This window comes from Pristis pectinata, chromosome 8 (assembly GCF_009764475.1).
Source record: "Pristis pectinata isolate sPriPec2 chromosome 8, sPriPec2.1.pri, whole genome shotgun sequence".
In the NCBI taxonomy this organism is placed as follows: Eukaryota; Metazoa; Chordata; class Chondrichthyes; order Rhinopristiformes; family Pristidae; genus Pristis; species Pristis pectinata.
Genome location: NC_067412.1, coordinates 54849047 through 54861374, shown reverse-complemented (window position 1 = coordinate 54861374; position 12328 = coordinate 54849047). Strand labels below are relative to the sequence as shown.

The 12328-nt window shown below is 48.6% G+C and overlaps 1 protein-coding gene across 4 annotated transcripts in view; it reads right to left on the bottom strand.

The window, feature by feature from the left end:
* The window catches only part of btk (Bruton agammaglobulinemia tyrosine kinase), an 89603-nt gene that overhangs the window by 52250 nt on the left and 25025 nt on the right, over positions 1–12328 (bottom strand). For all 4 annotated transcript variants that reach the window (XM_052021449.1, XM_052021452.1, XM_052021451.1 and 1 more), the window contains exons 2-4: positions 11825–11988; positions 8672–8776; positions 3878–3959 (exon numbers count right to left, since the gene is read on the bottom strand). In XM_052021449.1, the coding sequence (XP_051877409.1) occupies positions 3878–3959; positions 8672–8776; positions 11825–11950 (313 nt within the window). In that variant the 5' untranslated portion in view covers positions 11951–11988. The remainder of the gene's footprint in view (positions 1–3877; positions 3960–8671; positions 8777–11824; positions 11989–12328) is intronic.

Here is a 12328-nt window from a genome sequence, read left to right as displayed (position 1 = left end):
GTCCCCAAGTGTTTCATCTCATCCTACTCTGGATTAAATTCCATTTGCCATCTTCCTGCCCACCTGACCTGACCTACTCAATCCTCCTGCAGTTTAAAGCTTCTCTCCTCACTCTTAACCACTCGGACAATTATTCTATCATCTGTAAGCTTCTTTATCACATCCCCTACATTTAGTTCTAAGCCATTAATATATATTTCAAACAGCAAAGGACCAAGCACTGGTCCCTCTGGGACCCCACAGTAGCAGCCTCCGGTCACAAACACACCCTTCATCCATTCCCCTTTACTTCCCATCTCTTAGCCAGTTTGCCATCTCCCTCATGGATCCCGTGGGATTTTTTTTTTTGACCAGCCTGCCATGTGTGTCCTTGTTAAGAGCCTTGCTAAAATCCACATGGACTACATCATGTGTAGCACCCTCACTGAACTTCCCTGTTACCTCCTCAAGAAGTTCCTCAAACTATTCAGACACAACGTTCCCTGAACGAATCCATATCGACTGCCCTTGATTCATCATTGCCTTTCTGAATAAGAATTCAGTCTGTCCCTCAGAATGAATCTAATAATTATCCCACCACTCAAGTTAAATCAACTGGCCCATAATTATTTTATTCCTTCCTCCTTTTTTGAAACACAGTACAACACTGGCAGTCTTCCCCTCTCCTGGCACCACTCCTGTAGCCCAGGACGATTGGAAACATTGAAGGCAGAGCCTCCACAATTTCATCCTTTGCTTCCATTAACAGCCTGACCCTTTAATTCTTCCTCTTTCACGAGGTTTATCCCATCCAACACATCACACTTGTCGGCCTTAACAACGTCAATACTGCCCCTCTCTTTTGTGAAGATTATTTTAACATATACATTAAGAACCTTACCCACATCCTCCAATTCCACACACAGATGACATTTTTGGTCCCTAATAGACCTCAGCTCTTTCCTCAATCCTCCACTTGCTCTTTATAAATTTACAAAACATCTTTCCATTTTCTTTGATCATATTTGCCCAGATTTTTTCATGCTTTTTCTGATTTCCCTTTTAATTCCACTCCAGTGTTTTCTATACTATTCCAGGTTTATTGACAACATTCTACATTATCCCACTGATCACAACCCTCCAACAATCAAAAGATTACCCAGGCTAGTCATCACTTAGAATAATGCCTCCTATGGATTAACACCTCTAATGAACAATGAATTTAACCAGCCCTGGTAATCCCACCAACTAACACCTAGCAAACTCTAACTCAATACCTAGTGTTAACACCCAGTCCTATGTAGTTTCACAGAGACTGTTGTGCCATAGATTATCTGAGAGATTAAGAAGGCAAAACTATCACAAAGATTATTAACTCACTGCCTTTATAGAATGATTAACTCGTTGTTAGTTAGCACAGATTGTCACAGTGCTAGTTATCATTAAGATTAACATTCTGCCAGTTATCAGCAAGACTAACATACATCCAGTTCCCACAGGAATTAATTAGAAGTATAGATCCACAGAGCAAAGAAACAGGCCCTTCGGCCCACATTGTCCCAACTGACCTTTTTGCCCATCCACACTAATCCTATTTGCCCACATTAGGACCACATCCTTCTACACCTTGGCTATTCAAGTGCCTGTCTAAATGCCTCTTAAATGTAGTGATTGTATCTGATTCCACCACATTGGCAGCGAGTTCCAGATATCAACCACACTCTGTGTAAAAAAATTTACCCCTCAGATCCCCTGTAAAACTCCTCCCTCTCACTGTAAACATACGCCCTCTTGCTTTTGCTACCCCTGTCGTGGTAAAAAGGATTCTGACTATCTACCCCATCTATGCCTCTCATAATCTTGTATACTATCACGTCACCCCTTAGCCTGCTTCGCTGGAGGGAAAACAAGCCCAGCCTTTCCACTTTCCCCCAAACTCAAGTCCTCCAATCCAGGCAACATCCTGGTGAATCTCCTTCTGCACTCTGTCCAGCACTTTTCCTTCCAGTTGCATTGAACTCCCTGGATTTAGGGGGAAGTGTTATGTTCCGTGCCTGAGGGACAGAGGCTTGGCCAAGAGAGGGGGTAAGAGCAGGTGAGAGAGCGGTGAGAGGACGGTGAAAGGAAGCAAGACAGGGAGAGAGGGTGGTGAGAGGCAGTGAGGGGGCTGACAGGGTGGTGAGAAGGGGTGAGAGGGCAGTGAGGGGGTGAGAGGTCAGTGAGAAGGCAGTGAGAGGGCAGTAAGAGGGGGTGAGAGGGTGGTGAGAAGGGGTAAGAGGAGAGAGAGGATTTGAGAGAGGGTGAAGGGGGCAAGGAGAGGGTGTGAGCAGTGGTGAGAGGACATGAGGGTGGGGAGAAGTGCAGTGTGAACCTCCATCCAGGCAGGTGCAGTGTCTGAGGTGCAGGCAACAATGCATAGGCACCAGCTCAGGCAACGATGAACAGGCACCAAATGCAGCTGGAATCAGTCAACAGTCCATATAGTGGGGAATGCAGAGCTCTGGATAAAACAGACCGTTAAACTTCCGACCTTCCTGAGAGGAGGTTCAGAGGAGGGTGTGCAGGTGCAGACAGATGTTGTGTTCTGAGATCCCCCAGGGATGGGTTGGCCCAGAGCCCGGGGCTGTGGAGAAGCAGCAGTACAGTGAACAGGAAAGTGATACCTCTTGATGGGGGTTGGACATGAGAGTAGGAATATCAACATTGGGAATACCTTCAGAAAGGTGAGGAGAGTACTGAGGCCACTCTTGGGGAGCCATCATTTCACAGCATTGAGTGTGGAGTGCGTACTCCCCCAATGCTTTGATCATCTGCAGGCTGCTGTACTCCAGAGCTCCCCAGGCTTATCTCCCAGCCTCCACCCTCCCACCAACCACAAGAGCATCCCAAACTCTGCTGTTCTCCCATTGCTCTGCTTCCTGCAAGGACTCGCAGTCCAGTTCCCACACTGCCTTCCCTCCAGTCCCACCCTGCAGGACATCCTACCCATCCCACATCTCCCTGCCACAGCTGCTGCTCCCGAACTCCAGACCTCCCTCCCTCAACCCCTCTGCCTCCCTCTAACACCTCCCCGGGACCACACACTGGTTACTTGCCCTGTTATCTGTCAACACTGAGTGTGCCAAGGGAACATTTTGTTAGGTCAGATGGGCCAGTTATAGCTGCAGGAGACACAAAAGACTGGAGATGCTGGAGCCTGGAGCAACACGGAAAAGGCTGGAGGAACTCAGTGTGTCAGGCAGCATCTGTGGAGGGAAATGGACAGTTGGTGTTTTGAGTCGAGACCCTTCATCTGGACTAATAGATGGGGAGAGGTAGCCAGTATAAAGAGGTGGAGCAAAGGAGGGGAGAAAGAGCCGGCAGGCAATAGGAGGATCAATTCCATCTATCACCTCCCAGCTTTTGATGTTATTCCCACTCTCCCCTCCCCATATGCCTATCACCACCCCCCCCCTCACCTGGATCCACCTATCACCTGCCAGCTCTTGCTCCACCCCTTTCCTCCACCTCTTTATACTGACTAAATATCTTTTAGTCTCGATGAGGGGTCTCAACCCAAAACATCAACTGTCCATTTCCCTCCACAGATGCTTCCTGAGCCTCTGAGTTCCTGTAGCTTTTAGTGTGTTACTCCAGTTATAGCTGCTGTTGTCAGCAAGCAAAGAAACAAAGCTGGGTCTAAGTTGCACCACTCAGGGTCCGAGGGGGGCAGTCATCCTACTCCACTGGAGTGTGCCTGGAACTCCCAGGGATTCCTAACAACTCCAGCACAAGGCAAGAGGGAAAGACTGGAACTGCTACTCTCCCCAGTGGAAGTGGCTGGAACTCTGCACATAGCTTTTGCCTTCTGACAGTAATCAACCGTGATCGCTGGGTTCAGTAAACGGCATGACGTAACTGCTGCTCAACTCCTTTATCCACTGCCTGCGCACATCCTCGTTCTTTGCAAACACGTAGAGAGGGCCTTCGTCATACACGATCTGCGGAAGAGGAGGTCAGGCATGAGTAAAAGCCAGTGTCACCAGATCCCCCAGACATAGACACACACCTCAACTCTCGGGCCCACTACTGGCCACAAGCAGGTTCAGGGTCACTGGCCTGGACTCGCACTGTGCTGTTCCCCACTGTGAGACCCCACTCTTTGAGGCAGGCCTCAAAACGAGCAGGCCACTCTCTTGGTCAACCCTCTCCCACCTCCAGTAGCCCAGAACGGCTCAAAATTAGGAAGAGCGTGTGGCTACCACCAATTCTCCTCAAGTCCCTTCGGCCCCAGGTTCTGGACAACTCCACTGGCCCTTGCCTCTCTTCTCCCCTCTGCAAGGGTATAGATGGACTCTGAAGGAAGAGTCATGAAGAAGTGCCCTCCACTGCAAAGGAGAAACAAACAAGATGCTGGAGGAACTCAGCAGGTCAGGCAGCATCTATGGAGGGAAATGGACAGTCGATGTTTCGGGTCAAGCCCCTTCATCTGGACCAAAAGAAAGAGGGAAGATAGCCAGCGTAAAGAGAAGGGGTGAGGCAAGATCTGGCAGTCAATAGGTGGATCCAGGTAAGGAAGGATGATTGGCAGATGGTGGAGGGAAGTGGAAAGAGTGACAGAGGCCGGGTGAGAGGTGGAGGCAACACAGGGCTGTAGATCAGCCCTTTGTTACATCAAGTCCTGATGCAGGGTTTTGACCCAAAACGTCAACAATTCCTTTCCTCCCACGGATGTTGCTCAACCCACTGAGTTCCTCGAAAGGGCTGCAGATGGTGGAATCTCATAGGAGAAAGGTGAAGCATGGAACAAGGTAAGAGAGCTGGGGTGGGCATTTGGAACAGTTGAGGGACGGGACCTAGTGGGAAGAGTGTGTGGATGGAGGTAGTGAGGTGCAGGGGTGGGTGTAGGAGGACCTATAAGAGCAACTAGGTAGATCAGGAGGAGAGAGGAAAGGATTGAGGGGCAGTTCTCTTGGATCAGTTTAGAATGCTGTGGCTAACTATCTTGCATCAAATGTCCATTAAAGAAATGTTTTTTTCCTAAAGGGAATATCTCACCATTTTGCACTTGGAATTAGTGACCCATATAAGGGACAGGATCTCTCTCCCAGACCGGAATTGGTCACCCTTTATAAGCTAGGATAGGGTAAATAATACAGTGTTTTAATGTGTGATGAGATGAGCTGATGGAAGGCAGAGTGGTCTTCTCAGGGTCCTCAGTTTGAAGAGGAGGACCGTCTAACTTCAAGGTCTATTGTGCTGCCCTGGACTCTCAGTCCCAGGATGGGGCCCCTTTGGGTGGAACTCAGACCAACAGTAGGGTCAACAGCTTTGTGACTCCCTCCCCATCTAGACTAAGCACGGTAATCCTGCTGTGGTGTCCCCTCCCTGTATAGGGACATAGCTAGTGGCTCTTTGAGGTTAGACGGTCCTCCTCTTCAAACTGAGGACCCTGAGAAAACCAGTCTGCCTTCCATCAGCTCATCATATCGCACATTAAAACATTGTATTATCTACCCTATTATAGTTTATATAAAGTGACCAATCCCAGGCTGGGAGAAGGATCCTGTCCCTTACATTGAGCATCTGTTCCAAGTGCAAAATGGTGAGATGTTCCCTCAGGGTAGCTAGGGAAAAAACAACATTTCTTGAATGGACATTTGATGCAAGATAGTTAATCACCCCCTTACACTGGACTCTGGGAAGTCAGTGAGTGCCCTTGACCCATCACCAGTCTGAAGTAGAGTGTCACTCTAGGATAGTCCCCAGGATAGTGTGTCACTTTCCAGGTTTAGGAAAGAAAGTCATTCTCTTCCAGCAACACCAGATCTGAGGGAATATGTTGTTCCCTTATCAGGGAGGTTTTGTATTGGAGAGTCAGTGTCTGGTACAGGGCATCGTGTGGGAGCTGAGTCAATCTTTTTCCATGGGCACTGTTCAGGATAAAGGGTCTGTCCCTTACACTGAATGGCAGATTGAGTACAGGGATGGTCGTCTCTCAGACTTGGGGCCACATCCCAGCCCCAGATCAGGAAGAGAGCCGACTCATGTGCTGGATATCAGAGCCATGTATGGAGGAGTAAGTCATGCTGGGTACTAGGTGAGACACAGTGAGCCCAGTCTGACCTCTTATACAATTGCAACCCAATGGAAGCTGAAGTTTCTGCATCTCATCTTCCATCTGGACACATTGGGACCCAATACTGAAATCTATAACTTCAGATAACCAGTCAGATCTGGCCAGCTCAAATTTTAACCCAGTGTTTATCTGTCCATGGATGCTGCCCGTCCTGCTGAGTGTTCCAGCATTCTCACTATCCTGCTCTTGCAACTGGTATTCAACTATCTATCCAAGACTGGTTGGCGTGTACGAGGGACAGGGTAGGGTGGAAACTTTATCAAACAGTGCAATGTTTTATTGTGCTACATGATAGTTTATCTGATTTCCAGTGAATGCACTGTCCCTCATTGGCATTGGTTATTTTTCTCTCTCCACTGTCCATTACACGTCCCACAGACAAATCACCCACTATTAACAATGCCTCCCCACCCTCTCTCAGTCTCCACCCTCTCACAGATCCTCTGCTCTCTCCACCCCAGCCCTTCTTTAAAGCATACATCTTGTCAGATTTTGTCTGGTATTAATGAAATGTCATCAGTTTGAATTATTAGCTCTGTTGCTTTCATCACAGATGCTGCCTGACCCACTGAGTGTTTCCAGGTGCTGTTCTGACTTCAGATTTTCAGCATCTGTAGTTATTTTTTTTGCATAACTTTACTTGTAAAGTTTTTAACTTGAGTGCTTCATTTTGTGAGACACCACCTTCCCTTCAATTCTAACACAAAATCTCAGGTAAACGATCACTCCGATGGACATTGGCAGTGCTCATTTGTTACCCGTCTCAACACTCAGAGGTTGGGGATGAAAGTGCAACCAGATACTTCAATACACAGACAAGGACATTTTAGTCAAATACTCAGAATGTGCGCTCCTGTTTAGGCAGGACCTGGAGTGTGTTAAGAGAGATCAGTAAATATTACTTGAACTCAATCAATCCTGTGCACTGATGGCTACATCTTTACAGGTGCTTGACTCATCTGCCAATAAATTGTCAATGTAGAAATCTAACACACCAAGTTTGTCTGAGTTGTCATTGGCTGTTTCAGTTAGCTCATGTGGGCAAACAGAAACTGGAAACTGAGGAGCGGTCTAATTAATATGTTAACCAGATAAGATTGGCTGGTTACTGAAAAACAATTTGTTCTGCTGGAATTCAGAGCACAAGAATAGACTTGGCACAGGGTTAACATAGAACAGTACAGCACAGGAACGGGCCCTACGGCCCACAGTGTTGTACTAAACTAATTAAACTAGTAATTAAATCCCTAACTAAACTAATCCCTTCTGCTGACACAATTTTCACATCCCCCCATTCTTTGCATATTCATGTGCCTATTTAAACACCTCTACCGTATTGACCTCCAATAGTACCAATGGCAGCGCATACCAGGCACCCACCACTCTTTGTGTAAAAAACTTGCCCTGCACATCTCCTTTGAATTTACACCCCTCACCTTAAATGCATGTTCTCTGGTATTAGACATACTTACATAGTAGACAGATACCAGCTGTCTAAGCTCTCTACGCCTCTCATAATTTTATGAACTTCTATCAGGTCTCCCCTCAGCCTTTTCCCCTCCAGAGAAAACAACCCAAGTTTGTCTAACCTCTCCTCATAACACATGCCCTTTAATCCAGGCAGTATCCTGGTAAACCTCCTCTGCACTGTCTCCAAAGCCTCCACATCCTTTCTATAATGAGATGATCAGAATTGAATGTAATACTCCAGATGCAGCCTAATCTGAGTTTTAAAAGCTGCAGCATAACTTCCTGACTCTTGAACTTAATGCTTCGACTAATAAAGACAAGCATTCAATACACCTTCTTTACCACCCTATCAATCTGTGCAGCCACTTTCAGGGAACTATGGATTTGGACCTCTAGATCCCCCTGTACATCAACACTGTTAACAGTCCTGCCATTAACTGTGTCCTGTCCCTTTACATTTGATCTCCCAAAGTGTAACACCTTATGCTTGGCCGGATTAAATTCCATCTGCCATTTCTCCGCCTGTATCTGCAACTGATCTATATCCTGCTGTATCTTCTACACTATCCACAAGACCACTAATCTTCGTATCGTCTGCAAATTTACTAACCCACCCATCCACTTTTTCATCCAAGTCATTTGTATATATCACAAACAGCAGAGGTCCCAATATGGATCCCTGCGGAACACCACTAGTCACAGACCTCCAGCCAGACTACGTCCCATTGGTCACTACCCTCTGTTTTGTATGGGCTAGCCAATTCTGAATCCAAACAGCTAAGTCGCCGTAGATCCCATGCACCTTAATCTTCTGGATGAGCCCACCATGAGGAGCCTTGTCAAACACTAAGGGTCAATGTTACAGAGCACTTTTCCAGTTTGAATGAGGAGAGATATCTCCCCCAGAAGGTTGTGGATACCACGAGGCGATTGGGAGATCGGTAGAGATTTATTGAGAGCATCGAGTAACAAGGACAAAGGTGAGGGTGGATCAGCTGTGACTTATTGGGGGGGGGGGCAGTGGAGGTGTGAGGGGGGAGTGCCTTTCCTATATCCCGGTGTCCTAAACATGATCCCTCAGGAAGCCGACAGATGCTGACTGACCTGGAATGGGTACTGCCTGTCGAACGGGCAGTTCTCCTCAGCCGTCACCACTTCCACACACTTGATTCTGTCCAGCTCAATTGAACCTTTCTTGCCTCCCCGTTTCTGGAGGGAAAACAGATGAAGCTTTAATCACTGCACCTGACAGACCTCCCCCACCCCTCAGCATTTCTAACACCTCCACTGAAGGTGCTGACTCTCACCCCCTCACCCCACTCCATTTGACAGCCTGTTTCCATTTCCCTGGGCCCTGCTTTGTTCTCTCTGGCTACTGGGCTATTGCTCAGTTCTCTGTGGGTTGTGCAATGCACTCACAGGCTGCCCTAGCACCTATTTTTCTTCAGAAAGGCCAGACTTCACTGGCCAGGCTGTGGCAGTGTCGGAACCTGAGACTCACTTTATTTTTTTTAACAAATAAACTTTATTCATAATAAAGGAAATTATATACAATAATAAAAACTGTTCAAACCTTTACATTCGTGTACAGTTCAATTCTTAGTGTTACCTTTTTAACATATAAAAAAACAGCACCGATGCCACATGTGTGGCTCCCTGGGGTGATACCCCAATCCCATACTTACAACCTTTGAGCGGCTTCCTCGCCTGACCCCGCTCCCCCTTCTCCTGTGGCAGAAGGACCTTAAACTGTCGTCCTTCCCCACCGAGCCCTCGCGCTGGCTGCACCCAGCTTCAGTGCGTCCCTCAGCACGTACTCCTGCAGCCTGGAATCTGCCAGTCGGCAGCATTCCCCTACGGACATCTCGCAGTGCTGGGAGACCAACAATTTTCGGGCAGACCAAAGGGCGTCTTTCACCGAGTTGATGACCTTCCAGCAGCAGTTGATGTCCGTCTCTGTGTGTGTCCCCGGGAACAGCCCGTAGATCAGAGAATCCTCCGTTACGCTGCTGCTGGGGATGAAACGTGACAAGGACCCTTGCATCTTTCGCCACACCCTCCTCCCAAACCCACAGCCCGCAAAGAGGTGGGCGACCGTCTCATCCCCGGCGCAGTCCTCCCGGGGGCAGCGCGCGCTGGGGGTGATGCCCCAACCGTGCAGGACGCATCTTACTGGGAGGGCCCCTCTCACCGCCAGCCAAGCGAGGTCTTGGTGCTTCTCACTTTATCTTTGAGCAATGTGCCTCTGTGTTTGACTCTTCAGTCACAGGCAGTATCACAGCTCCTCCCTGCCTTTGTCATGGTTATACTTTTAACACCCACTGGAGGCATAAAAGTTGACACAGTGACAGCATGCTCCAGAAGCAGATTAACTAAAACCCAAGCTCACCTCCTTCATTCTCACACCAACACATCTGTCCACAGCCTCCTCTCCTGCCAAGTTGAGGCTAGATGCAGATTAGAGGAACAACACCTCATATTCCATTCTAGTATCCAACTGATGGCATCAACATCGATTTCTCTAACTTCTGGTAATTAGTCCCCTCTGTTCCCCCCCCCCCCCCAGCCTTTGTTTTCCCTTATCCCTCTGGCCCTATAACCCCTCTCTTTCCCCTGCCCCACCCTCACAACCTGCCCATCACCCACACCTTCCTCCCTCAGGTTCCCTACCTCCTTCCCTTTATTCCATGGTCTACTGTCCTCTCCTATCAGATTCCATCTTCTTCAGCCCTTTGCCTCTTGCACCTATCGCCTCCCAGCTTCTCACATCATTCTCACTTCTCCACCCTCCCCCACCTGCATATCATCCCCCCTCACCTGGATTCACCTATCACCCACCAGCTTGTGCTCCTCCTCTCCCCCCCCCCACCCTTTTATTCTGGCTTCTGCCCTCTTTCTTTCCAGTCTTGATGAAGGGTCTCGGCCTGAAACGTCGACTGTCCATTTCCCTCCATAGGTGCTGCTTGACCTGCTGAATTCCTCCAGCAGTTTTTTTGTGTGTTGCTCACCTCCTTCAGGCTGCCTGGAAACGGCACAAGAACAGGAGTAGGCCACTCGGCTCCTCAAGCCGGCTCCGCCATTCAATGTGATCATGGCTGATCTACGCTGGCCTCAACTCCTCTTCTGTGCCAGTTCCCCATAATCTTTAATTCCTCGATTTTTCAAGTAGTTGTCCACCTACACCTGAAATATATCTAATGATCTGCCCTCCACCACCCTTGGGGGCCGAGAATTCCAGAGATCACCACCCTCTGAGAGAAGGAATTTCTCTACACCTCAGTTTTAAATGACCAGCCCCTTATTTCATAACTATGTCCCCTTGTTTGTGACTCTCCCACGAGTCAAAAAATCTCAACATCTACCCTGTCAAGCCCCCTAGGATCTCCTCTGGCTGAAAAACGTCACCCCTTCACCATGGTTCCTGAGATCCCAGGCTCCTTGCTCAGTGGCGCCTGGCAAGGGGAGAGGTAACCCTGCGCGCCATGTCCCATTGGAGCTCCTCACCGAGCTGGGAGGAACTGAGGAACTGGATGTGCAACAAAAGAGGGATTGATGGTTAAACAATGCAAAGCAAGGCAAACTGCAGACACTGGAATCCTGAAACAAAAACAGAAACTGCTGGGAACACTTGGCAGATCAGGCGGCATCTATGGAGAGAGAAACAGTTCACATTTCAGGTTGGTAGCCTTCACCAGAACTGGGAAAGGGAGAAAGTGAGTCAGTCTAAGTGGCAGAGAAAGTGGGGAGGGCACTGGGTGGAACAGAGGGAGCATCTGTGACAGGGTGAAATGATGAACACCCATTGAATGGGCAGTGAACTCCTTTCTCTGTGTAACGTGTTGTTGATGTTCTGAAGTCCAGGTGACGTTGTACAGTCCGGCCCACTGGGAGCTGCTGAGCAGGTCAGAATATACAAATGAAAGAAACAAGGGGGAAGAGGAATGGCAGCATAAGTGGCCGGTCCTGACACAGACAGGAAGAAAGAGCAGGTTACCTGACGTTGGAGAATTTACTATCAGGTCCTGTAGGCTGCAACGTGCCCAGACAGAAGATGAGGTGCTGTTCCTCGAGCTCACATCGGGCCCTGTTGTAACAGTGCAGGAGGTCACAGACACAGAGGTCAGAAGATGCAGACTGGAGGTTGTCGAGAGATCATATGGAGGCTGATGTTTGAACTAACTGTACTGTGGTTAGCAACTGCACTGGTTGCTGCTGGGGTCGGTGCTGGTGAGAAACTCCTAAAAAGGCTACACTTACCATCCGCTCACTGTCATACTCATAGTACGAGATCTTGGTGTCAGTCAGGATGAACAATCTCTCCTTGTAGTTCAGTGGGGAGGTCTTCTTCTTCTGCTGGGACCTTTTAATGAACACTTCCTCCATGAGTCTGTCTGATGGAGGCAGGCCGGCACAGAGAGATCCTATCAGAGAGAAACCAGCAGAATGTGTTAACCCCAAACAAACAGGAACTGCCCTCCAGGTAGAAACAGAAACACATCACCCATTCTGTGAATGCACCCACCCACCAAACCTCTTTCCACAGCACAGAATGGGACTTTTTCCCTCTTCCACTGAAGATGCTGACTCTGCCTCTCTTCCCTCCCTTGAAGCTGCCGACTCCCCCCTCCCCTGAAGGTGCCGACTCTCCCTGATGGAGTCATACAGCATGGAAACAGGCCATTCAGCCCAACTGGCCCTTGCCGACAAGATGCCCCATCCAATCTAGTCCCGTCTGCCAGCTTTTGGCCCATAACCTTCTAA